This window comes from Pollachius pollachius (genome assembly GCF_949987615.1).
Source record: "Pollachius pollachius genome assembly, chromosome: 6".
In the NCBI taxonomy this organism is placed as follows: Eukaryota; Metazoa; Chordata; class Actinopteri; order Gadiformes; family Gadidae; genus Pollachius; species Pollachius pollachius.
Genome location: NC_136939.1, coordinates 12,294,818 through 12,322,490, shown reverse-complemented (window position 1 = coordinate 12,322,490; position 27,673 = coordinate 12,294,818). Strand labels below are relative to the sequence as shown.

Here is a 27,673-nt window from a genome sequence, read left to right as displayed (position 1 = left end):
AATACCAAAACAACTATTTGTTTTCATAGTGTTTTGCTGTTGCTGTGTACACAAACACACACACACACACACACACACACACACACACACACACAAACACACACACACACACACACACACACACACACACACACACCAACCAACCAACGCGCACACTCTCACACACACACACACACACACACACACACACACACACACACACACACACACACAGACACATACACACACACACACACACACACACGCACACACCTGTGGCCTCTAGTTATTTTACATGCATGACAGAGTTCTGTAGGCAGATGGGCAAGAGGTCAGCAAATTCAGGATGTGTAGTTGATATTCCCAGATGGTCAAAAGACAAACAAGACAAAACTAGATCTGCATATGTGTGTGTTTATAAACAGGCTATATATATATATCTATATATATATATAGATATATATATAATGAATACTTTATTATTTATTTATTTTTACCTACCATGACAATTAACTACATAAAAATAGATGACTTACTACATATATCATAAATAGTAGTAAATACATTTTAACATCAAGTTAGAGGCAACTTTAAATTAAATAGTAGCCTACAGTCAACGTACAAGACAGTGGCAAAGTATAACGTCAACTTTGCAGAAGGGACGACAAGGATGTCGAGCATGCGCCGTAACGATGGGAAGGAGCGGTATAATCAAACATTATACTAATCAGATCAATCAAGCGCTCTTATTTTTTATAAATATTAAAAACTCAAAAAGTCGGGCTTTATACGCCGGAACTTTTCTAAAGTTCTTTTTTTTAAAATATAAAACAACTCTTGAAGTTGTTGTACCCGGAAGTACGTCACTTCAGTATCAATATTTCGAATCAGACGTCTCCTCTCAAAGAGGCGGACAAACATCGTGTCCGATGTTTATGGCCAGAGCAATCTAGAGAGAATGGCTCTGTGTATGGTTAAACCGCAGTATTTGAGTTCTTTGCATGTTAGTTGGCGATGATGAAGTCGATCCATAATGGTTGTTCTGAGAGAAGGCATGTGCCCTGGGCTGGATGAAAACATTGTCAGCGATTTGCGTGCTGCCAACATTACCACAGGTGTGTGTGTGTGTGTGTGTGTGTGTGTGTGTGTGTGTGTGTGTGTGTGTGTGTGTGTGTGTGTGTGTGTGTGTGTGTGTGTGTGTGTGTGTGTGTGTGTGTGTGTGTGTGTGTGTGTGTGTGTGTGTGTGTGTGTGTGTGTGTGTGTGTGTGTGTGTGTGTGTGTGTGTGTGGACTGGAGTGGGCATGAATCTTGTGAAGTTGTTGAAATCGTTAACATTATTTCAGCCAGATTCATCTTCTCTTCACAGTGGAGGACTTGGTGGCGTCTGATAGCGAGGAACTTGCCCAAAAATGCTCTTTGTCCTACAAGGTATTTTAAGCATCAAGTAAAATGTCTGATTGGAAAATGTCAGCTAATAAAGTGTTGTTTTATTGCTTAAAAATTGCGTTTGTGGATTGAACCCCGATGCTCCGAAAAGAGTGTCTTATTAATAACATGCCAAATATGTTTAGGTTACATAATGACATAACCTATTTTGTCTCATTAACCAGGTAGAAAATATGAATATATATGTATATTTAAAAAAAACAGTGCATGCTGTGTTTACCCAGACACAACATAAATAAAGAAACCCAGAGTGGAAATGCATTCCTACACAACGCTTCAGCCGAGTCACTATTAGCCCGAATGGATGGCTCATAACATTATCCCATTGCGGTTGATTAGGCCTATTAGGCATACTTCAAGCACATACTGCACTCCGTTAGGAGAACTGATTCTATGTAGGCCTATTGTGGACGTCTCAAACTTCTTCACTGGGTTGTATTTCATCACTAAACCAGGCGCTGTTGGCCATCCGGCGAGTGCTACTCGCCCAGCATACCGCCTTCCCGGTCTCTGGAGCGGACCTCTATGAGGAGCTGCTGAGCTCCACAGCCATTGTCTCCACCAGTATCCCCAGGTAGGCAAACAGAGGGCTCCACGCAAGCATCACAATGTAATGAAACAAGCCCAACGGATGTTAAACACTTTTTCTTTGTGGGGAGGAGAGGCGGGTTGGAGTATTGTTGGTTGACGTTGTAAGATTTGTGGTCGAAGGAGGACTCCTGTTAGTGCAGTGGGAATATCTGCAATGGAGTGTGTGTGCACCATGGAAAATTAAAGTCCAAGGCTTACTGGAACAAAGACGATGTGATGCTCCGTGTCATTAAGTTGCTCAACTCTGGAACTGAGCAATTACTACTACGAACACAGAGGCGTGTGGTAATAGCCTGGCCTCCATTGTGCATCAGATGGAAATAGAAGTTGGAGAGTCCCTCTTTCTATTCTTTATTTCTTCTATTGAACCCCAAAAGCATATTGAGTCATGTTGATGTGCATAAACGTAGGCCTACTGTTTTTCATTTATTATATCTTATATACCAAAATAAGTGTTGTACAAGGACTTTCTATGTGCACCACTTAATATAGTATTTCAGTGCCACGGTATTGGGGAATACTAGCTCATATTATAGTATTGCACCATTAGCTCCCTACTTTCAGGTATATCAAGGGACTTGATGTTTATATATATATATATATATATATATATATATATATATACCAAGAGTGTGCTAGAAACACATACCCACAAAGAGGTTATTCAATGTGCAATTGCAAAAATGCTTCTGAAAGTTGTTATGTAAAACATCCCATCTCATAGCACGGCTTATGGCAGTATTGTGTCCTGGTGGAAAATTGCACTGGAGTTGGGCGTTCCCGGCTGTGATTGCAACCGCTATTCGACTGTGCTTGGCCCAACTGTGCAATGGACCAAACCCAACTTTGATTGGCCAAACATTGCCTTCAAATACAGGGACAGACAAACTGACCCAAACTCGGCATGGATACACACCGTCTGTTGCTGCTTTCTATGCATGCGATTTCTCGCCTGCCCCAGTTGGATGAAAATTAACATGACTAAATCTTGGTAGATAACAAGTAGCTTCATTGTCTACGCATCACAAAATCCAAACAACTTAGTGGTTTCCACATTATGCATTGACCTCTAAAATGTGCCCCCCTTAAAAATGTATTGGGTTTGTGGTATTTCCGAAGCTGTTTCTATTAAGTCTTTGCTCACCAACACCTTACTGCCGAAGATGGTGGCCTTGATTTTGAATTGAAGGACTCCTGTTATAAACCAACCTGGCATAATTCATATTATGGTAGAACTTTCATAGTTGAAGTGAATATCTCAGCGAAATATACATGGCCACATATGTTTTTAACTTCTGAAGTGGGTTCTAATAAATAACCCACTTGCTATGAAGTTATCTGGATACTAATTAACCGTGCCATCATTTTTGACTGCATGTGTTAAGCTTGCCCTCTAGTGGTGGGGAAGTGAATCGCTTGAAATCGTCAGACGTGAGGTGAAGTGCCGTTGGTTCGAAGTGATGTCTGACTGTCAGATGTATGAATTTACTCAGTTCCCTCAGTGCTGCATTTGTTAGAATACCATAGTCTGAATTCAGTTGCATACGACGAGCAGTTGATTTCTAGTGAGACCTGCACTTGTGGTGCAGAGAAACACCATCCATAATGTACTATAAGCCAGGGAAAAATGGAGAAACTCACCCTTTTGATTATTGGTAGTTTAATTGGTTTGCGCAAACAGAAATTATTATATTTATGGTCCGGCTGGTGCATGATTCATTGTTTAATGAACTGAAGGCCAACATGACAGGTCATCAAAATGAATATTAATAAATGGAGATTTTCACAGACGTTCATTAAATACCAACAGACTGTTAGGTACAAGAATAAATGGATACAAATGAATAGTGTGTGACCATTTATTAAACATCTCCATAATTACTTCTTTTTTTTTGAATTGTAACGGTAAACATGGAAGTTCATTTCATTTTTTGGATTTATTTCATAGTGGAATGGTATTTTCACTGAAATGGAAGCTGAATTTGAATTCAATTTACCCTAATTTACCCTCCGGTAACTGTGGAAGAGCTGAAACATGAAGGTGTGACTGGGTGTGGATGCCAAACTAAATGATACTGCCAAAAGCATGTAATGTTTTTAGGGTCCCTTTCCTCTACAGGTTTTTGCTCAAGGACACCAGGACAAGTCAGAAAAATGAAAACACCATCCATGCTCCCAAGACTGCAGCAGAGACATACAAGTTGCACACTCACTAGGAAGAAGGGAGAAAAGTGGGAAAATAGTACATAACAAATAGCAAAATCAATTAATCTCTTAGGACGGGGGTGTGAAGTGCTTGACACAGTCTAGTCTATCTCGAAAGACATTTGAAAGCTATTGTTATCGGCCCTCTCCACAACGGGAACAGCAACCCTGTGGAGATGCTTGTCAATAGGGCTTTAGAAGGAAAATCATTGAGATCGGCAAGAGTGCGTTTAACACATTCTACAAGCCGGCGCGCCACAATGAGCCATCCACGATAATACCGGCAGGAATGGCACAAGGGCTTGGAATCTCGTCAATATTCCTCTTCACAGTCAAGGTCTGCTCGAGCCGCCAGCAGCCAGCAATTGAACTGTCCGACAGCAGCACTCATGCGCAAAAGTTGGCAAAAAATATAGATTAAAAAAAGAAACATTTGTGTGTGTGTGAAGAATAAACAAAAGTTGTTTACCTTGGCTCAGCTGCTACCTACGTTCCGACACTGCTAAAAAATAAAAAGGAGACATGTTTACCGCACCCCCAACTGTCGTGATTTTGTGATGCGTTTCGACCCAGACCAGGACAATGCCGCTTCGGTCAATCCCAACGCTTTATATGTCAGATATTGATTTGGTGAATGCATTCATCCCGAAAGAAACCTCAACCTACCTCCCAAAAGCTTGCAGCAAAAGAAGCAGCTCATGGTTTAGTAGCTTTCCGTGGTTACCTAACATTCAAGCCGTAAGTCTGCCATGGCAGACAAGTCTGCCACCGCAGACTAATGGATATCAACATGTTTGAGAGGATGGTGCAGCTAACCTACTTTCTGAGATTAAGGGCATGTTGACTGATGAAAATTGAGACTGGGAGTGGCCCTGAAAGTTAGCAGAAAGTCTCTTAGGAGAGCAAAGAAAAACTTATGTTTTTTGAAAAGGACGCAATTCATGGTTTTAAAATGGTTTTTAAAAGATACTAACCGACCCCCTGAGGGCAATCCAGAGAGTAAATAACTCTAAATGTTCAAAGCTACTATTAGAGGATAGATCTGTTGACTCTAGAAGAGTCTTCCATTCTCCTTTGATAGATAGGTGAGCACTGCTGATAAAGGCGCATGGCTCTTTCTCACTCTCTCTCTTACTTCTCCAGCCTGGACAAGCTGCTGGATTCAGGGCTGTACACCGGGGAGATAACAGAGCTGTCAGGAGGCCCGGGGACCGGCAAGTCTCAGGTGCACTTTCTACCGCATCATCACCCATCACCCAGTTGGCTTGCTTTTCCTCACCTATTTCCTTATTTATCTTTTATTACAATTCGTGTGCCACCCACCACGCTGACATGCACGGAGCGTGTCGCCGTGGTTTACCACACAATGTATTTATACCGTGGCCGCGTGGCAGGTATGTTTTGCGGCGGCCGTGCACACGGCACACCGACTGAAGCAGAGCGTGATCTACATAGACACGACGGGGGGGCTGTCTGCCAGCCGGCTGCTGCAAATGCTGCAAGTCCAAACGGATCATGTTGAAGAACAGGTGAGCTGACTAGAAGGGGGGGATGGCAGAGGGGGGGAGGAGAGGCTGTGTGGTTTTTTTTGAAGAAAGGGAAAATAAAATAAGACAGCGTGTGAAGGGGTGTTGGGAGGTGTTTATGGCTTTAACGTGCGTGACATTTCACAGATGGAGGCTCTTCAGAGGATTCGTGTCTTCCGTGTGTTCGACATCTTCTCCTTACTCGGCTGTCTGCACACTATCCGGTGTGGTGGCCCTCAACAGGTCTCTTTTTTGCAGTTTGATTTTATTTTGGTTCTACTTGATTTAATTTCTGCTATATACACACACATCTTCAGGTGGCTAGTTAGTAACCAACCGTGAAACTTTTAATTACGGGATACTTTTTGAGGGACGGGTCCAATGAGCAATATAAAAATGAAGGGGCTGGATTGTTGACAAGTATTTTATAATTAGGCCTCCCTTGACGGTGGCTCTGTGAAGACTGTGATCGTGGACTCGGTGTCGGCCATTATCTCTCCAACATTGGGAGGCAAACAGAACGAAGGTACCCACTATAATCTTCACGCCTCCCAACACAACGAAGGCCCTCTGGGGTCCTGTAAATGTCAGTTTACGACAGGCTTAAACTAATGATGTGTTTTCACAGATGTCATGCAAAGTTTGAGCTTGGAATAGTGTCAGGTTTGTTTACAGTTGACCATACAGTGTTTTGTCCATCACCAGTACAGCGTACACAAAATCGTGGGATCAGATCTTTCTGTGAAAGCAAGTCATTTTAATTTGTCATTTGGGCGTACGAAATGGCGTATGATGATTGTCCGGCGTTGCTATGAGAGCCGGGTGCACATCTGCCCCATGTCGAGTCCTCTAGTTTGTGCATCATCTCCACCTGTGAACACACACCGCCGCTAGGTCCCGCAAACGGCGGGTAATTCTATCGACCGACGCCATTCTCTCTCCAAACGGCGACATTGTATATAAAGCAGTCGAACAATGGCCTGAACAGGAATTCAAATGGGACCATAGAAATTAATTCCCCTGTGGGTTTTAGCTTTTTATGGCGTGGTTATTGCCATCAATATGGTTTGTGTTTCCACAAGGTGCTAAAACCTGGAATACACATTCTGTTTATCGAACAGAATCTGGAAGGCTCAACACCGTGCGACAACAATGCGGTTAGACAAAACTACAAAATCCAATGCTAGAGAAGTTGAATGCCAAATACAAAAGGATCTTTCTATATGTATTTTAAAATTTGTGATTATCCTCCTACAAACCATCATTAAAATGTAATCAATTAATTAGGTCACTTTATATTTTTGCAAATTGCAACATTTCTAGCACACGCCTCCATCAAAAACATTTGGTCCAGATGCTTGTCAATTGGAATTTTGTTGCACATATCAAAAATAAGCTTGGTTTGGTTGGGAGACTGCCTCACTATGTAAAGTAAAACTGCCACATAAAATATTCTGGGGAAACCACAGAGCTGGAATTACCAAATGAATTGAAACTGCTTCTACTTGTTTAAACGGGTTGTTAAAGTAACATATGTATTGAGACAAACGCCTGGTAATTGTCTGTTTCTCCAGGCATGTCCTTAATGATGCAAGTCGCAGGAGCCCTGAAGACCATCGCTAAGGACTTTAACGTGGCCGTTTTGGTGAGGATAATGAGGCATTACAACATAGTCTGCTTTTAATACCTTTTGCCGCGAGGCGTACACGCATGTGTGCACGCGCGCTGGCATTTAAAAAAGAACCGCAGCGATCTTGCTGTCCCAACACTGACACAAGGCCGTAATAAATAATTTAAAGATACCCTTATTTCTGGGACACACAGAAAACACAGGGTCCAATTCAAACGAAACACAGCTTTCCACCATACTTCCCTGACCGGAAAATGAGCACAGTGCACTTCAGAAAATATTTGTTCTTTGTACGTTATTGGTGATGTGGTGCTTGCTATTCAGCCACATCGCCTGTAGGTCGGCACAGCGCTGGATCACAATGAGCTCGAGGGGCGGGGCTCATTTGAAAACTGTCAATTAAAATAAGGCAGCAGCATTCGACCATGGTAACGTTAGTCGCTAATGAAGATAGATGATGCATATTTACAGTAACAATCAAAATACCTAAGTCGGGCCCCTGTTTCTACAAGGTGTGTTCTTGCATGTTTCAAAATCGAACCCGTAGGGATAACACATGTGGAAGTCTCCAACCAGAGGTTTGTATGCATCGTCGATTAATCTGGGGGGACACTCCCACTTGGGTGTCACTAATGGGTAAGTCTTGTAAGTTTGGTCTAAACCACAATACAACAGCTGCCAACAGTGATAAGATAGTTACTTTCCTCCATAACCTTGTTTATTTATCGAGTGAAGAAGCAGAATTTGAAATATTCTTCCGCGGTACTTTAAGCATAGCGTATTTTCTTTTGTCAACCCAACATTTGGTCGATAGTTAATGTAAGATAAGTAGTGCATTGATGTGGATCCGTTAAAAGGCAAAGGTGTCCGGTAATTGCAAAAATAATGCACACCCTTGGAACGTTATTAAGTAAAGGCTGATAACATTTACATTTAGGGCATTTAGCAGACACTTTTATCCAAAGCGACTTACAATAAGTGCATTTGTTACAATAAGTACATTTGTCATAAGAAGTGATATATCACTGTCGGTACAGTAAAGATGTTCATAGAACCAAGTGCAAGTATTACAATCGCTAGGCTAACCCTTTCCCCGTGTAAAGCAACGATAGCAGCTACTGTAGATGCTACACAATTAAGTACCTTGAATAAGTGCAATGTACAAGTGCCAGGACGTACAACATTCAATGCTGGCTGTGCATTGGTTTCTATGCAGTCGAGATGAACTTTGAACAGGTGAGTTTTGAGTCTTTTGCGGAAGCTGGTGAGCAACTCTGCGGTCCTGACATCGGTAGGGAGCTCGTTCCACCACTGAGGTCCCAAAACAGAGAAAAGTTGTGACTTTGCTGATCGACCTTTGCTTGCTCTTAGCGATGGCGGTACCAGACGTCCAGCTGAGGTAGTTGAGCGGAGGGATCGAGCTGGGGTGTGTGGCTTTACTAATGCTTGGAGGTAGGCAGGGGCAGTTCCATCGACTGCCTTGTATGCCAGTACCATCATCTTGAATCTGATGCGAGCTATTACAGGGAGCCAGTGGAGGTCTCGGAAGCGTTGGCAAGCGTTGGCAACGCCAACAAGCGTTGTTGAAACGGGTCCCCCCTTTAACGGAAAGGTCAAATGCTTTGGACCACGCTGTACTCCAGGTCACCAACCACGTGACGCGAGGAGCCGGAGGGGAGATCCAGGCCGCTCTGGGTCTCACCTGGAGCCACGTCCCCCGGACCAGACTCCTGCTGGAGCCCTCCAGGGGCCCCGGACCCCTGCTGGGCAGCGCACGCACCGCCACGCTCGTCAAGTCCTCCAGACAGGTACGTCCTACAGTGGACCCACCCGTCTACCATGTGGGAGGCGTGGTGGGCTTTGATGGCTCGACACTATGGCCTGCCATGACATGAACAATAGAAAGGATTGTTATTCAAACACCCTTTTTTGCATTCCTATATTTGTTGTCTCGAAGACGTGTCAGCTGTTGAGTACTTCCTTTTATGCTTTGGAGGGAGTTTTTCCTTTTCTAGTTGTTTTCTTTCTGTCTCAGCCGTGTCACATCAAAGCCCAGTTTGACTTGAACTGGGGGAGCGGGCCTGAAGAGGGGCTGCCAGGAAGAAAGCGAGCACGGGACTCTTCAGATTCCTGACTGCGTTCGAACGACAGCATCCCCAGGAAGACCATCCTTTATAGTCTGAACAATGAAGCATTATGCAAACAATCATTCCAAACTGATGTATGTGTGCTTCTTTGTATGCTTTTGTTTTTCAAGAAGGTGGCACTTTAATGAATTCTATGTGGTTTTAGTTAAAATAAGACTTAACTGGTTGCAGCTGGCCCAGGAAAGCTTCCTCTCAGATTGTTGTTATCGGAAGGCGGCGATGTAATTATCCCAATATTCTGTAAATATTCACACTTTCATGCTGAGGTGTTGAATCAGGCTTCAGAATGTGTGGATTCCTCGACATGTAGAAGAGTGTTCTGCTGCAGTATAATTTTGGCCCATTTGATGTGATACACTCGCTGTGTGGGACAGCAAAGTCTTGTCTTTTCCTTCAGTTGCTTGTAAACTGTTACTCTCTTCAAGAAAGACAAACATTAATAGATTGGTGTTAGTGTAATTGTTTATTACCTATAAAGGCATTTTGGCTTATGCATATCCAATACCAGCCAAAATGTTTTGTATCGAATTCAACATGTTTCACTAAACGTAATAAAAAAAAAAAAAACCCTATTAACATTTCAAAGTTATCGGGATACATCGATGGACCAATGTCCTCAGATATTCTATGATCTGCTCGAACAAGTCAATTATTACACTTTCCTTGATGCAGTTTCTGTTTTCTGAAAATATTTTCTACAAAATAAATGTGTTGATAGTCATACCTCATCCGTTGAGATATACCCTCCAAGACTTATACACCCCGATCTCAAAGAGTTCATAACTGAAGCAAAATATAACAGTAGTACAATACTTTGGTACCATGTCTTATTTCATTTTTTTGCGTATCAATGAATTGGAAAGGAAGGAAAAATTATATGTATAAATATGGATGACAACATGATTTAGTTCATCCATGGCACAAAGCGTTCCCTTCCCCTGAAAGAGGGCGTCTCACACAGCGCTCATTGTCCTACAGTTTATTAATACGACCCGCGGTTCGTATACTACATGGATTTTGGTGAGGGGAGCGTATAAAAGGCGCTGTTACTGCGTCGGGCCGGCGTCCCCATCAGCAGGGGGGGACGATGCGTCTCTTGCGTATGCACTCCCAGACCCAGCCGGGGCTGACCTTACGAGCCTTGCTCTCCTCGCCGGGGTCGGCCAGCGTGTGTGTGGCCGAGGCGGCGTCGTACTCCGGCACCAGGTCTCCGTCGTAGGCCACGAAGTAGCGCCGGAGCATGTCGTGGTTGTCCGTCGCGGGGGGCAGGAAGAGCTTCACCCCGGTGAAGATGTCCAGCAAGGTCTGGAGAGGAAGCACAACCAGGATCAGAGGTGGGAAGCCAAGCCCTGAACGTCTAGCATTTTAACGATGAGGACGTGTGTATTTATATGGTTTACTGCAGAATATTAATGTTATTTTAATCATACTTGAGGCTGAATAGCATTGAAAACATGCTGTGCAAAGAAACATAGGGCGCTTTGCTGAACGGCAAACCCGTTAGCGTTTTCCTCCTCTGAAGCTAAACTATGTAACATATTTGCCTTATTATGAATCTTTTAGGTTTTCTGTAGAAGAGGCTTCCCCCACAGGGGAATAAGGAATATCAACTTGATACCAAGAAAATCAAACAACTTGAAATTAATCCTTTAACCCCAACCCCTCATTTAAAATAATCCAAAAAAGCTGATGATGGAACTTTATCAGAAAGAATAAATGAATTTCAACCCTTTTGAATCATACATGTCTCACTCAGAACATGGTGTACACTGACCTTGTCCTTCCGCGGTTCCAACACGCAAGACGTTGCCTTTGGCTTGGCTTGTCCGTTGCTATTAGAGCTTTCCACCATAATTTCCATTTTCACCTGGGGCAAGTTTTGAAAAGGTATTCATATTCACATAATTAAACGGGTGTACTATTCCAAGGCACATGCCCTTACAATCAATTCCTAAAACAATCTTCCCACTATACCATTTTGCATCTGGCATAATAATATGCAGCTTTTTCTCCTACCAATGTTTAGGCATGGGTCGCTGAACACATCGTTTTTGAGCCACTTAGTGAGCACAAGTGATCAGGCTGGATGTTGACTTTCATGTAATCTCATCAACCTCATCTTATTAAAATAAAAAGCCTAATGTACCTTTTTTGGACTGGGTCCCTTTGGAACCGGCGAGCGCGGCTCAGACTTCACCGCCTTGGCTTTGGCGGTGCCATTGTTACCTGTAAGCACAAACACATTTGTGTGGGGTATAATTGAGGACCTCGCAATTAGGGCACCAACCTGTTCAAGACCCCTTTGCTTATCACATAATGGCGCCCAGGCTTCCGTTGCTCTGCCCAAACCTAATTATAACATTAGCTTTTTTCATTTCCTGTGTTGAATCGAACCGTGAACTACAATCAAATGATTACCCAGTCACCCAAGCCAACAGCCCTGCAATTATTCACCATTAACCCCTCCCCCTACCCCCCATGCTCGCTATTGTGGTGGATGGCTCATGGGGTCGGAGCGGTACTCACTGGTCTTCCTGGGTGGAGGAGCCGGTCTCGGGGTGGTTTTGGAGGAGGAGGACGGGGAGGAGGAAGGGGAGTTGCCCCCGCTCCCAGACGAGCCCTTGTCCTCGTTGGGCTGGGACGGGCCAGCGGTCACCTCGAAGTCAGCGTTCTCTTTAGATATTCTGAACAGCTCCTGAGCACGGCGAGAAATTGTAAAAGGAGCACATGGACGTCAGCCAACAGTTGTCCACTGATCTCTTCTGACTGGTTAAGTGCTAGCACAATGTCGTTTAAAGCCAATATGCTTTTTTATCACCCAATGGTGTGTGGCAAGGCATCCAAAAGCCAAGAAACTAATAGTATTGTATATATTGTCCATCCTCAAAATGAACAAACATTCATATCGACATACAAAAAGTGCAACATTTTACTCAGTGTTTGAGGCGAACCAAAGCTAGTGAATGCTGTTGTATTTGCACAGCCACAGGCATTTGTTATGTTACCCGTTTTGTCATCCTATCAGAGGGGCAGATTGTGTTTTGGCGACAGTAAATCGGTACAAGTTTTTTTTTTCCGATGTCGGCGGGATGACGAATGAATACCTTGAGCTGGGGCAGGTTGGTGGCCGTCTTCCAGTCCTTGTCGTCACGAACACGGGTCATGCGGGGGAAGCGGATGGAGATGCCGTCCGCCGTGTGCATCTCCGACTTGGAGAACTCTGCGCCTGTGATCTCCCACACTGGGGCTTTCTGGGGTGAGAGAGAGACAGAACATATGTTTCCACTGCACGACACAGAGTCAAAAACCCTTATGTGCAATCGTTTTCAAAAACAGAAAAGATGAAACGTTTCCTTTTACCAGAACAATTTTGCGTGGCTGGGAGTGCATGGCCCGCCGTGAGGGCTTGCTTCTGTGCTTTTAAATCGTGACATTAGGCTGCTCACCGGCGGGGAGTAATGCAGCATATCATGTAGTTCCGCTGTGCGATTGGTTCCAGCTACAACAGAGGCCAGCCAGCCAACCTGGCTTCTATGCAACCCCCCCCACCCCCCCCACCCCCTGGCGCGGAGCAGTCTCAGCCTCTCTGAGCAGTGCCAGGGCTTTGACAGGAGGCTGTAGCTCAACCTGGGAGAGAGCCCGTAGCGCCCGGCCCCAGAACCACTGATGAACAAGTCCATTAGCGGAAAACAACTGCTTCTGGAAACTCACAAACTCTAACCCACACCACAGCTGGTCCACCCGATGGGGTTTGCGGGGAAGAAACTTGTCATGCCTGAAGAAAACGGTCGTTTGTGCCGTCGCTAATTTCCTTTGGGGACGGCTAACAAATCTGGAGATGCGACGGAGGGTCTGAGACATCAATTATCTCACGGGGGGTCGTAAACATGTGCTGACGTGCCGGTCTCACCTGGGGATCGCGGATCATGAAATCGGGATAATAGTTCTTGACGATTTTCATCCAAGCAGGGATTTTGCTTGGCTCCTGCAGAGAAACACACAGACCACACGCACACACACGGTTTCAGGATCAATCCTCAATGACCGCTCATTGGCTCAGAATGGGGGCGTGGCACCCCTAAAGGCGGGTCTGACCTTGCTGATTTTGACGACGTCCAGCTCTTTCTGGAGCCGGGCCAGCATGGCGTCATCGTAGCCTCCGGAGCACTTGGTGACCGTGCACCACTTCTTTGAGTCCGGGTCGTAGCAGCCCATCAGGAAGCTGGACATGATGCCCCCTGGTGGTGACAGGGCATCGCGCGTGACTATCGAATGATGGGCCCCATTTGATTTGTGTATGAAGAAACGAGGGGCCAGCGATTTCCTCTTGGAGAAGCACTACCTCTTGTTAAATGAACTACCCGAAGTACGAAACAACAAGCTTTATGAAGCATCATGGATGAACTGGGCTTTTATGTACATTACAGATGCACGCTGGGGATTTATTCAGCATCTCTGTGCTGTCCATTGCTAATCAAAGACACCCTGGGAACTGAAAATACAGTCCTTATATCTATGCTCATCCTCCTTTACTGTTGTTTTTTTCCGAGTTGCCTTTAATCAGTAAAGGTGTTGTTTTTTTTTTACTGGAGCAATTTTGACCCTTGATTCACTGTTGCCGACGCCAAAGACCCACACACAGTATTTTCTGACTACACTATTTCTGGGCACCTGCTGTTTGTGGTGCGCGTCAGCATCTCCCCTTAGACTGTCTCTCTCCCCTCCCCGCCCACCTCCCGTCTCCCTTGTCAGGCCCTCACTCTATGCACGTCTCACGCAGAACACCTCTGTGTGTGCATGTGTATGTCTGTGCGCGTGTGGGTTGTTAATTATCGCCTGCAAAGTCATGTAAGCCATTTTCCACAAGCAAGTCACCTATGAATCGAAAGCAGTATTCTATCATGTCAACGACTCCATTCACCTGCCCAGAAATAAAAATAAGTGAGCACCTCTGAAGTTAAGAGTGACGAGTGAGACTATTGGGGTAACTGCATGTCACTCAATCCTACATCCTTACTCCTCCTCGTGCCTCTAAAACACAGCTGCCTTCACTAAGGTTTGATGTCAAAGGATGATATCCTGTGTTGGATCTCTGCAGGGAAATGAGAAGCCGTCCCTTCTAACCCCTCATCATCCCCCTGCCGTGGTGCAGTGTTAACACGCCCTCCGTTCTCGACCCCGTTGACGGAAGCCGAGAATTACGTAATCTCCTCTCCCAATTTGTTCAATTATTATCTCTTCCTGTGTTTTAAAAACACGTTGGTTCCTCCCCCGCAGCAACTCTACTCCTAGCGCAATATCATAGTTACATATTTTCAATTTAGTTTTGGACGCAACACAAACACTCTGGTCATTCCCCTGTATCAACTACATGACATACTTGGAATGCTGAATTGTTATACTTGATTAAAAATCGGTCCTTGGCGTTCAGGCAGCACCACGACGTACCGTTGGAGCCTTTGCCGTAGAAGCCCCCCAGCACCACCAGGTCGGCCGTGTCAGCCATGGCCCCTTCGTTCAGGTAGTCCTTCTTCACCTTCAGCCAGTGGCGCTTCCCTGGCTCGTAGTGTCCCTGCAGAAGACGCATCCAGTCAGTGCGTCCGCCAGGGATGCTAATGGAAGGACACCGCTGGGGGAGGCCGTGTCGGGCAGGGGAGTTGGTGGTATGGGGTTTATCGGAGGTAACCTCACCTTGACGTCTTTGAGCACCAGCCCCTCGAGACCCTCTCTGATGACTCGGGTGATCATCTCAGCCAGATCACGCCCTCTCTGCACACACACAGATAAGGAGTATAATTTAAAAAGGGGCACAGAAGGTATGGCTGGGGCTGCAACACATTAAGGGAGGCTAGCATTATGGAGCATGGCCTGAGGCGATGGTGAGCCTTCATTATTGATTCCCAACCTTTGAAATATTCCCATGTTGCGGGGCCCGCTGAGTGCCAGTAAATATATTCATATTGCCATGTTATTCCATGTTTAACAGCGCCGACAAGTGCTCCAGCAACACTGCATGGCACAAACTGGAAGAGCTGCCTATTTCCCCCCACATCTGAGGGGAGGCGAGCCGCCACCACACTAGATTATTTTCCCAGTGGGAAACAAACAGCTTCAGAAGGTTGAAGCAATCAGCGGGATGCCGCCTCCAACCAGCACCCTGCTGTGTGCGTACAGTCCTCACATGGCAACACACACTTGTTGTGTGTGTGTGTGTGTGTGTGTGTGTGTGTGTGTGTGTGTGTGTGTGTGTGTGTGTGTGTGTGTGTGTGTGTGTGTGTGTGTGTGTGTGTGTGTGTGTGTGAGAGAGAGAGCGAGAGAGATGAGTTTCCTTGACTCACAGTGACGTGCTTCATTTCCGAGAACAGAATCCTGTTGCGAACCTCCACCATGTTGTCGTGGAGGAACTTCCTGCGCTCGCTCAAGGGCCTGGCGGGAAAAAGGTTTCAAGTCGCATCACAACACACCGCAAAAACACAGGGAAAATAAACGCACGCCGTTAACCAAGCGATAAAGGATGTATACATGCAGACATGTTTATGCCGTCTGGGAGTGGGGCGGCGCGCACGTTGTTTCTGCCCCATGATACAAGAAACGGCATTTATGGGTTATGGTGGATGCGTTTCATTGCTACGGCAGGTTGAGGTGGAGGTGGGGGTGGAGAGGCCTCCGGGGAACGGGAGGGAGAGCAGAGGGGGAAGGGGGGCTGACGAAGGGCTTCTGAACACCGACTCGAGCGGCTAATAGCGGAACTGTCGACCAACAACGCATTTCAACCCCTGCGCCGAGCTCAGTGGCTTTGGGTGCGTGTGACCGTATGGGTAAGTCAAGGGTACGTGGATATTTTACTCTGGGAGTCAATATATAATGGCTTAAAAGTGAACGGATAGCAAACGCTTCCAGATCGTTCCAGAGAAAGAAGCCGGCTGTTGTGGTTTGAAGGCGTTTTCGATATCCTTCCTGACAGGGTGGGGAGAAGGATATGAAGGAGAGGGGCTTCTGTGTGTGAAAACTGGAATCTACCCCGGGGATGTTAATGTTAGACAGATGGTAAAAAAATATATATATCCAGCCTGAATCCCAAAACCAGTCATGCGATCCATAGAGGATGACGCAAAACCACGTTGCTGCAAAAAAAACGTACGCCGCTTGATAAATGACACTTTCAGGCACACACCAGAAAAAACTAAACAAACATGCTGAAATGATGGCATTTTCGTTGTTCTTTGCAAGAGTGTCCCCAGGAATCTGCTGAGTTGGAGCATCATGAGCAACATTTGCGTTTGCCGACAAGGGGGTTTCGGAGGAAGGGCAATCTGTTAGCCTCAGCATGCATTACCGTATACCACCGTCAAGCTACCTCTGGCACCACAATTAATCTGTACCGCCGCTATAGGGCAACGAAAGACATAGCGTGGCTGGGATGGAGGGGGGCAGGGGAGGGGGGGCAGGACCGTGGACTCACCTCTCCATGAGGCTCACGCCGTTGAAGTAGATGCAGTCGAACACATACAGACACACGTTTGCGTCTGAGAAGGCCTGTTTCTGTTATTGGGGACAAGAAATGTGAGAAAAAATGTATACAATTGTCTTGCACAAAATCAAGCAGATATTGCAAGACGTACAATGGATAATTTCAGCAAATGCGTTTTGTGTGCGTGGGCTGGGTGCGTACCTTGTGCACGCCCAGCGTACCGAAGGGAAGGGGTTTGCTGGTGTTGGTGTCAATGAGGAGGACCTCGGCGTCCAGGATCATGCTGTGGCCGCCGGGGAAGGCCTGAGGGATGAACTCTTTGAAGTGGGCCACCTGGAGGGTCCATGAGAGGACGAGGAAACGTTAGGGGCGCTTTGGTTTGAGGCAATCCTCCATGAAAAGTGCAGAATGCCAAGCAATTTGCGTCCTCAGTGTTGTTTTGTGCGTCCGCTTGGTGCACTCGCTCTTTGTGAAAGAGCCTTAGGTCAGATGACATAACCATTCACTGCTCTCATCACAACACAGCTGTACAGGCAGTGATCCGGAGATGTTACTAGGTCTTGAGCAGGCAGATCGCCGGTGCAGATTACCAGGGGATATCGTTACCCTGTTCCCATTAACACTTGACCCCAGGCAGGAAATGATTAGGAACATTGCAGATTAAGATATTAAAGCATTTGTGAAAGGGGCTTTAAATTCATAAAGTGTGTGTTTTGGGGGGGGGCGGTCTCTAAAATGAACCGTATGAGTCAATGGGTTTCATGTTATCCTTTCACATTATTTTTTGCTTTCCATGCAACACCTCTAACAGTACCAAAAGGTCTCGGTAAAAAAATCATAAGTCTTGCACAAACAGGCCAGGAAGGCCACCACGGCTAATCTTTCAGCTGATGAGGCTGTACCAGACAGGGCCCGCTAGTGCAAAACACCATTAATACCCTTCAGATGTGGGCATGAGGCAGCGCAGGGGGCGGTTGCTGAAGATGGATGACACATGAACCACCAGGGTCGGGTCGCAGCAGGACGTGACAGGATTAGACATCCATTATGAAATGCTGCGGGCTCCCAACCATCTCACTCAGCTGTGAAGCTAACCCCCACCTGGGCCCACCCCATCCTCCAGTGACCTGCCATCACTACCAGTTTGACCAGAGCACTAAAGGTCTCTAAAGAAGGGAGCCGCGGGAAAGGGGGTGGGGGGGGCTTGGAGATCTGCAGCATGTTTAGAGTGTTGCTGGAAAACAACACAGAGGAACAATGACTTCCTCTGCACACCACCTAGACATGTATAGCGCAGAGGGAGTGGGTGGGCCGCGGAAGATCACTGTATTTAAATGTATGTAAATGTATGCATACGAGCAAGTGAACACAGGGGAGAGAAATAGAGGCAACGAGGGAGCGAGGAAGGCGGGACAGTGGCCCTTACGCCGCGTTCACACTGCACGCGTCCCGTCGACAGATGACAGAGGGCATGTCTGACGTAAAGGGGATAGTCTATGTAGACGCAGCCGGCGACCAATCAAATCGCTTCCCACTAACAAAGCGACAGGGCGGCGCGACTCTTTACAAAGTCAACGTACAAAGCCTGCTTTATCCTGCTTGTTATTGCAAAATGGATCCCGTAGTGGCAAGGAGTGTTGCTTCGCGTAGCATTTATAAATCCCCCGTTGCCGGCCGGCTTTTTGACATACCCATGTGTTTTCCCGGGTTGTAACACAAAGGCGATTTCATTGGAGTCAAAGTAGCGTCACAGTAGTGTATTTGCTAGGGCTGGGTAAAAATATCGATTCATCAATGCACTGCAATTTATTTGTTCTCGATTCAATTTCGATTCAGAATTTTTTGAAATAGATTTCCATAAAAAAAAAGAAATAAAAAAGAAAAAAGAAAAGCATACTCAGTCATTGTAATCTAGAAGCGAGTATGCCTTAATGTACATGCCCTTTTACATTTGTCCATGTTATGATTATTACTTTTATGCTTCAAGTTTAGCTCAGGAACAATACTATACAATGGTGTATTCCTTTTTGCTAGTTAAAGCACAATGAATGAGGTATTTTTGTCATCTGCACGTATTATTGAATCGATATCGAAGCAATTGTATCAATATCGTATCGAAATCGAATCGAATGAAGACCTAAAGAATTGAATGGTACCTGGTAATACCCAGCCCTAGTATTTGCGTATATTTGCAAAACGCGGTCTGATTGGCCGACGGATCCGTCGCAGCCTGAAAAGTTGAACATTTCTCAACTATTTCGAGAGCGCTCCATGCAAAGTCATTGAGATTCGTCAGCGGACGTGTGCAGTGTGACCGTGGCGTTACCTTGTGCGGCAGCACGGGCTTGAGGCTGCGGCTGAAGTAGCTGAAGCTGTCTCCGTTCTTGTGAACCTGCACGCGCTCGCCGTCGTACTTGATCTCCGAGTACATCCCGTTGGGGCATTTCTTCATGGCCATCTCGATGGACTTGCATGCCTCCGCCTGCGACACAGAGAGAGGATTCTTTCATAGGTTCACTAGTTCACATGAAGAGTAACGACACACTAACGTTTTCTTTTCTTATGCGTTGCCTGCCATCCAAAAGGTTAAAATCCATGAAGAGCCAAGAGCTATGAGAAGTCACTTTCTTTTGGTGTGTGTCTGTGTGGGTTCAAAAATAGGTCGCTTTAAACTTTTCCTTTCATGGGATATTAGTTTCGGTCATGTCCCTGCATTTTGATATCTCCCCGTTGTCAGTGAGAGGGCCTCACCAGCATGGGCTGGACGGGGGTCATGAGGGAGGCCTCTACCGTCAGCAGCTTCCTGGGCCCGGAGCCGTTGGAAGCGTCCTGCTGGTTCCTCAGCACACGCTCAACCACGTCGCCCAGGTTACGGGAGGCTTTGAAGGCATCGTAGGCGTTGGGGTCCACCGCGTCCAAGCTGAATTACCACATCAAGGGAATTGTCAATTTCACACTTGAAAGTTAGCGTTTTTAAACATGCCTTCTACAATGTATGACGGTCGCCGTCTCGTCTCGGGGGGGGGGGGGGGGGGGGGGGGTTGGGGCTCTCACATGTGCTTCGCCCCGGCGCTCATCTTCAAATCGTGTTTGATCAGTCGGATGATACATTTCAGGTCGTTGCTGGTGCACCTAGGAAGAGATGTGAAAACTGCAGGGTGAATATAGAACCACAGAAAACATTTGAATAATTCATCAAAGCCAGTGAAACCCTTACAATATGACCCATAAACGCTTTGGTGTAATTAACAATTTGATAACGACTCCTCTTTTCCTGTTACCTACCGACAATTAATCATTACATTTAGAAAAATAAACTCTGCTGGAAAAACAGGATTGCCAATATTATTCCTTTAAACAGTTTGAACTCACTTAATCATGGTTCTTGTAATAATGACATAATGACATTTTTACCTAACCATGGTTTACTATGTGGCTCGTTCTTTAACCCGATCGATAACCCTTGCTGACGACTTCATTAATAAATCTGTCGACATGGGCTTTCTAAATATACCCTTTGGCAAAACATCATTGACATAATGCCACTATCAGAGCAGAAGCAGCGTCCCGAGTTCGAAAAACACGATTAATAACTGCCACTGTTAAAATAATAACCACCAGGGCATCATTGATCTATCTAGCTGTCACACCCCAGCGCTAGATGTGATTTCATTTCAACCATTTGCTGCTTGGGTAGAACCTAGGTGAAGTTAATCTCAGGCGAGTCTACAGCCAGAATGAGGTGGAACAAATTGCAGCCATAGCCCTGGCTGCACAGAAACTAAACCCAGTTAGGCAATATCACCAGGGTTACTCTACTTTGCTAGATTTAGGCTGGCAGGTTTATGAATGGGAATGATGCATTTCAAAGTCACATGTGACTGGTGACCGGGCGACCACGAGTTCCTCTCTCTCGCTAGAATGGTAGACAACATTGAGGCAGCTGACCCAAAAGATGGACTCATCGCTCGTCGTTCCAGCCAGTATGAACAAATGACGTGAACATTGAGAAAGGCGTTGAGGCGATATGAACGGATGATGTGAGTGGTTTACCACGGCTTCGAGGCGATATGAACGAATGATGTGAACGGCTTGCCCTAGCTTACTTTTTGGCAATGACTTCCAGCTCCTGCTGCTGCTCGTCTTCCTTGGTGAGCATGGCCAGGCGGGTCAGAGACGCGTCTACATCCTGGATAGTCAGCAGACTCTTGGCCGCCGGGGGGAAGGACTTGCTGTCGTCGAAAAACATCCGAACCGTCTCGGACACGTCCCCCTGGAAGAAACAACAAGGCGTGGACAAAAGGTCAAACTCTGATGCGTGTTTGAAGGACCTTGGTTGTTAGTAATGTTTTCGATGTTTGGCCTCCTATCCGGGTCCTTTGTTGTAAATAAGAATCTGTTCTCAATTAACTTTGCTGGTATAACGGTTAATATACAATAAAAAAAATAAGTGAAGCAATGCCAAAGAAATCTGAAGAATGTAGGGCGACAGACCTGCTCCAGGTCCCGCACCATATCCTCCTGGTTGCATCTGAAGATGCGGCTGAAGAGCTTGACGATCTGCTTGTCGTTGAGGTTGTACACGCTCTTCACAACCCCCGGGAGCAGCAGCTTCACTGTCAGGTAGAGATCCCCGTGGAACTTATCTGGGGAAGGAGACAAACATTGGCTCCGGTCCAGGGCTGAGAAGGATGGTTTCCATAGTGGAACCATCCAACAACCATTTTTGCTGATTCAACGATTCATCGTTTAGTATACTAAATGTCATGAAAATACCTCTTCATATTAGGGCGCAGTTGAGGTCTAAACTTTGCTTGCTTTTTCTGACAAGCAGCCAAGAAAAACTGAAGAATTCATTTTATAATGATCCATAAATCGAAATTTCTGTAGCCTTAAAATTTGATTTGTACGGAACCCATAAATGGACATGGGGTGAAAAAGAAAAACGTTTCTCTTGAGCACGAGTAAGTATCTGGTGCACACGAGAAAGTATCGAACGCATATCAGTGGTGTGTGTGTGTGTGTGTGTGTGTGTGTGTGTGTGTGTGTGTGTGTGTGTGTGTGTGTGTGTGTGTGTGTGTGTGTGTGTGTGTGGTAATGTTTGTGTTTGTGTGTGCGTGTTTGTAACTAACCTTCTTGTGGAGGCGGAGCGCAAGAGAGTATACATGCTCCAATTGTGTGAGATAAACATGAAGCTCATTAATTTGAATGATAGCGTGCTTGTGATTTATCGCAGCCACGGGCACACACAAGCTAAAATCATTCAAATTAATGTGCTTTATTTATTGGAGCACGTATACTCTCTTGCCTCCAACTACGAGATTGTTAGTGTTACACCTATCCTGCTGTAGGCTCCCAGACCGAGGAGCACAGGGGAGACGTTCCCTCCAGGGCCGATGCTCTCTCGGGGGCAACACCCTTCACTTTGACCGGCAGTGTGTCTGCTTATAGGTCGGAATATGGTCGGAACGTCCCCCCCACACACACAGCCATTGATATGCGTACGATACTTTCTCGTGCTCACGAGAAACGTTCAAATTTTTTTTTTTACCCCATGTCCCTTTACGGGTTCCGTAGAATTGATACATTTTCTCGAACTACAAAATGTTGCACCCCTAGTTGAGTTAAAGAAACTAGGGCAAAACATGGAGCATCACAATTTCACAAGGGACAAACTAACCTACTGGTGGCCTACACATAACCACGAAACTCACCTCCGACACAGCCTTTCTTCAGGAACTTCTCGATGACCGTCGTCTTGTCATTGTAGCTGTTCCTCTCGGAGACGGTGGCGCACAGCTTGCGGAACTCGCGCAGCAGGCAGTCCTTGTGGTTGGGGTCGGCGAGCTGAGCCGACAGGGTGCTGGCCTGGCAGGGCTTGGACGAAGACGGGGAGGGGGACGAGGAAGGGCCCGGGATGCTGGAGCTGCCTGCCTTCGTAGCTAGTGGGACAGAGAGGAAGTCGTGTTGTTGTGATGGGAACGTGATGCACAATGTGCTCTGCGTCTGGGTGGTTATGGCCTTATTGTTCTGGGGCAATTGAATAATGCCTGTGCTTGCTGGGATAATATCTACATTCGCCACTAATTGCTTCTTCCACCTTGTCGTATGTGGAGAGCCTGGGTTATCCTCATGATGACACGTGATATTATGAATGTCATTGTTGTTGTTGGCAAGTGGAATGAACAGCTGATGAAATAATAAATTGATGAACAGGGAGACATTTTCATTACATTTTTAGCTGTTGAATTGTTTCATGTGACACATTATACGCAACAAAGGCTTAACAAATATTGCCCTTTACAAATGGGTAATGAATGAAGCGTTTATGTCACAGGCAGATGATACTGGATTCAACATTTTATGATGGTAGATATTCAGATAGTAGGAGCGAGTGCACTGGTCTGTCGTCACTTACCAGTGAATGCGGTGAACTTGCGGGGTGCATTCACTGTGTGGTCCGATGGAGGCGCCATGAGATTACCACTCGTGTTGAGCTTCCCCTGCACCTTCTTCTTCAGACTGGCTTTCATTTTGGACATGAGGTCTGCAACGGCAGAGAACACAATTTTAAACACGGGGCAGGAGTTTCTGCAGCAAGGAAATTACAAAGAAGTGTGTCAAAGGCTTTAACACTTTTGGCTTTAGCGCCAAGAGGGCACAAACTGTTTTGTTTCACTTAACAAAATGTAGGATTGGGATACTCTAAATTATCCCAAATCCTGTGATTTATGGGAGAGATCAACTCTTCAAAACAGATCTGGCACCTTCCGTGTCTACATTATCAAGTAAAATAGGGTGCAATATGCATGATTTGCGATTTTTTAGGCTAGCAACTTTCTAAATTAGAAAACACTTCTCTCCTTACCGTACGCTCCTTATCCGTCCCTACTCTCAGTTGCCAAATCCCGCCCAACCTGAAAAGCGAGCCTGGCTAAATAAAAACTAAAAAGATTGCTCTACGCTGCTGTGGCCAGAGCAATAAACCTAGCTGCCTGCATCCTAACAGAAAGAGTTTAAACTCTTTAATGCTGTGTATACAAAACCGAATGTGTGGTGGAGAACCTTTGAAAAAAAAGGTTGCTGCATATTGAACCTTTAATACCAGGCAATACCATGGGGCTGCCATAATTAATAAGACAGATAGTACTACATAGTTTCTCGTCTTATTGCGAGTGAGCGTGTGTATGCCGGTCGTACCCGTGACGTGCTTGTTGATGATCTCCTTGTCCTCGTCCTCCAGCTCCTCCCAGCCCTCCAGGTCGGTGATGTCCTCTATCTTCTTGGTGGTGGCCCGGGCCTTCTCCAGCTTCTCGAAGATGCACTTGACGTGGTGCCACTCCTTCATGTCGCCGGCGGACTCGCTGAAGGGGTTGGGCACCACTTTGCCGATGCGCACCACGCCCTTCGGGATCTTGTCCTTGCATTTTTTGCAACCCGCTGTGCCCCGCTTGGCGTACTCCACGATGAACCTCTGCTCCGACATGTCTGGTAGCTGTGTGGTGAAATGCCGACACCGGGGAAGGGGCCCGCGGGAGAGGAGGACTCTGTTCGGTCCTTTGGATAATCCACCACTGAAATAGCAGGGAATACCTCTGAACCGAGGTAGGAGAAACTGAAACCTGACAACGAGTCTGAGGGGTTGGAGGCCAATGTTTACACAGTTTTGGGCCAACAGTGTTATGGACCTCCACATCCAGCAAGGGGAGCCTTGGTTAAAACGTGACCTGTGAGTGAAACAGAAATGCTTTGAGTTGGGTTTTTTTTTTTTATCAATAATGCTCAAATAAGTACAATAGTCAAACAGTGAAGCTTTTTTCTATTAAGGCATGATTTTGTATCAGTATATACACGTGAAAACCCCTCCAATAATTCACCAAAAATGTACAGTTTCCTTAACAATTAGAGTGACACTGCTTTGTACATCATTACATTATACCAACATATATCCCTGGACAGAACCTGAGCAGCACTTGTGGCAAGCTTTCTGCATTCTCCTGTGCCATGCATGGTGTTTGCTTCTCAACGAGAGTTGGGCCCAGGTATGTGATGGCCAGTAAGTCATTAGTTGCCTCCACAAACCAATATTGCCGGAGGGTACCCAAGTGCACCAAATCCTTGCATGCCAGGTGAACAGCCTCATTTGTAAAGATAATGTTTATCTTTATGGCCATGCTGATGATTACGTCCTTCTCGTTAAAGTGTGGGTGACAACATCATGTAGTTCTATTAAATCTATATATTGAATACTGTATTGATCCGGTGATAATCTTCTCGCTAGTCCGGCCGGTGACCAAAGGTAGTTTAAAGGGGACATCTCATACCACCAGGTGTGAGTGTGATTAGCCATTACAAGCAGGTTTGAAAATGTGCAGCATGGTGACATCACAGGTTGGCGTGTCCATCTATCCGTCACACATCTAGATGGACACGCCCACCTGTGATGTCACAATGCTGCACATTTTCAAACCTGCTTGTAATGGCTAATCACACTCACACCTGGTGGTATGAGATGTCCCCTTTAAAGAGGTTCTACGTCTTTAAACTGTTTTTACATTATGTCAGACCCCTTGCAGGCATGCCTGTTTGAGTAAAACAATCTACTTTAATTTGAGGTCTTAAATTGTAAATATGATTTTTTTTGATTCCTGAGAGAACCATAGAAAGATTAGTGCATTTTTGGGTTGTTCGACAATGCAAGCTTTTTAGTTTGGTTGACCGTGACTGGCACTTTTTTTTTAAAAAAAGATCAATAAAGTTAAGAGGAAGAATGGGTTTAGGTTTATTTTTAGTTTAAGTGAAAGAGTGCTTAACGTTATAGGTAGTGAATAGAGGCAATGCAATTTTGACCCTACTTGTGACAATGTGCATCTCCTGAGGATAAGAAATAAACTTTAGCACCGCCAAACAGTAAACGTGCTTTAATTACAGGGACAAATATATAATAGAGCATCCGCAAAAAAAAACCCGGAATGCATTACCTTAAATTAAATGTGCATGATGAATAAATTTACTCAGCTTCGATATAGACTATTGTGGACCTTAATATCGCGAGTACACCCGTCTCGTAGTGTAAGGGGACCACCTACAGTTCAAACTACGAACACCATAGTTATTCCAAGTAGATAGAACACTCTTCTCCACGTAAGCGGGCTATTTCCCTATTGATATATTTTTTAGTCACGTCACCAAATCAGCGCACGAGTTTAAAGGACACGCCAAAGCGTGGGAACAATAGGCGATCTTCACATATTTTACAGGCGGACACCTGCAACGTTCAGCAGCTCCTTACTCTACGGCGTATTTTCCCTTTAGGCGTTAACGTGTTTCTGAATTAGATCGGCAGTAAACTATGGCATGCGGCTGTAGTAGAACTGTGTGTACAAAATAATCATGGCACATGAGTGCCACTGTGTTGGGCTGCCCGAAGAGAAGTGCATACAACCAGCAGACCAACTAGCCTCTATTCAAGGCAAAAGTACGATTGTTGGACAGCAAATGTATTATGCATTCGAGAATCCCTACCTTTAAGTAGATTACACAAAGACAAACCGATTCGATTTCAGCTTTTCTTTCTTTCTTTCTTCACCCACTGCTTCTTTTGGGGTGTACGTCCACATTAATCACAAATGTAGATCAGGCGTTCCGCCCCCTAGTGTCCAGGAGTAGCGTCAGACCACGGGCCGGCTGCTGCTCGCTCCGTATTAAAGGGGACATATCATACCACCAGGTGTGAGTGTGATCAGCAATTACAAGCAGGTTTGAAAATGTGCAGCATTGTGACATCACAGGTTTGTAATGGCTAATCACACTCACACCTGGTGGTATGATATGTCCCCTTTAACAAGTAGTCGAGGATAAAGGAATAAATTACTTTCGACAATAACTTCCAGAACTATCGTATGTGCTGCCAATATTTAAATTAATATAGCTTAGGATAGGCGTCTTGCCAACGTGTTTTATCCGGCGTCATGCAAAGAGATGGCAAGTTTGGAATGTTTTTTAGTCAAATATTAGATTAGCAGCATTGCGCAATCTAGTTGCAAAATACTCCACTATGCTCGGCGATCAGGTTACTGAACAGTTGTTGCTCCCGAAGTTATCAATTATCACATATTACATTAATTATACTGTAATAACCCATTGCTTATGAGAGAATAACATTATTGCTCTCCATTGCGGTGGGCTGTCTGCCGTCCAGTCCAGTAGTTTCACCTCAATATGCAATGTAAAGTAGTGCGAGACTATAATACAGTCCTGCACTTATCTTCAATAAAATCGAACCTGAATCATTGAGTAGTGTACCATTTCAATCTCCACACATTTTCTTACCGGCCAATTCCCAGGGATTAACATTGTTTATCCAAGTCAAAAAAACATACTAAAATCCAACGGATGAAGAAGCAGGTGCTTTCTGCAGGTGCTTTTCCGCCCCAGTTATGTTGGGTTCAACTGACAATTACGGCCATATTCACACCCTTCATTAACCAAAACGTTTATATATTTTTTTGTTGTTTTTGTGGAATACAGCAATATATATATATATATATATATATAAATAAACACACAACGCAATCAACGTTGCGTGACTGAGGGGGAAATATGCCGGTTACGCAGATTGCGTAGAGTCCGGGCATCCTGAATACACTCACGGGACAGCGGAACAGCGCAACCTCGC

At 45.4% G+C, this 27,673-nt stretch overlaps 2 protein-coding genes across 5 annotated transcripts; one reads left to right on the top strand and one right to left on the bottom strand.

Annotated features, from left to right (window-relative positions):
• Window positions 1–878: 878 nt before the first annotated feature.
• Window positions 879–9,521, top strand: rad51d (RAD51 paralog D). The gene is made up of 10 exons (XM_079738266.1): window positions 879–1,094; window positions 1,346–1,407; window positions 1,881–1,999; window positions 5,365–5,446; window positions 5,616–5,750; window positions 5,895–5,990; window positions 6,183–6,273; window positions 7,322–7,392; window positions 9,021–9,185; window positions 9,413–9,521. Exons 1-10 carry the CDS (start codon window positions 1,013–1,015, stop codon window positions 9,509–9,511), a joined length of 1,002 nt encoding a protein of 333 aa, XP_079594392.1. The 5' UTR covers window positions 879–1,012; the 3' UTR covers window positions 9,512–9,521.
• On the bottom strand, window positions 9,299–27,426 carry lig3 (ligase III, DNA, ATP-dependent). Of its 4 annotated transcripts, XR_013811921.1 has the most exons (22): window positions 26,521–26,637; window positions 24,196–24,722; window positions 23,414–23,542; window positions 22,710–22,937; window positions 21,490–21,641; window positions 21,102–21,268; window positions 20,050–20,127; window positions 19,747–19,915; window positions 19,322–19,477; window positions 17,197–17,328; window positions 16,987–17,066; window positions 15,863–15,950; window positions 15,216–15,293; window positions 14,973–15,096; window positions 13,620–13,762; window positions 13,435–13,509; window positions 12,629–12,775; window positions 12,051–12,219; window positions 11,671–11,750; window positions 11,299–11,391; window positions 9,687–10,829; window positions 9,299–9,556 (listed from the first exon to the last, which is right to left on the bottom strand). XR_013811921.1 is itself a non-coding variant. In XM_079738265.1 (21 exons), exons 2-21 carry the CDS (start codon window positions 24,689–24,691, stop codon window positions 10,596–10,598), a joined length of 3,018 nt encoding a protein of 1,005 aa, XP_079594391.1. In that variant the 5' UTR covers window positions 24,692–24,722; window positions 26,548–26,583; the 3' UTR covers window positions 9,583–10,595. The 4 variants fall into 4 exon arrangements, 3 of the variants coding, with proteins under 3 accessions (XP_079594391.1, XP_079594390.1, XP_079594389.1); XM_079738265.1 differs by lacking the exon at window positions 9,299–9,556 and having other exon boundaries at window positions 9,583–10,829; window positions 26,548–26,583; XM_079738264.1 differs by lacking the exons at window positions 9,299–9,556; window positions 26,521–26,637 and adding an exon at window positions 27,328–27,426 and having other exon boundaries at window positions 9,584–10,829.
• Window positions 27,427–27,673: the final 247 nt, after the last annotated feature.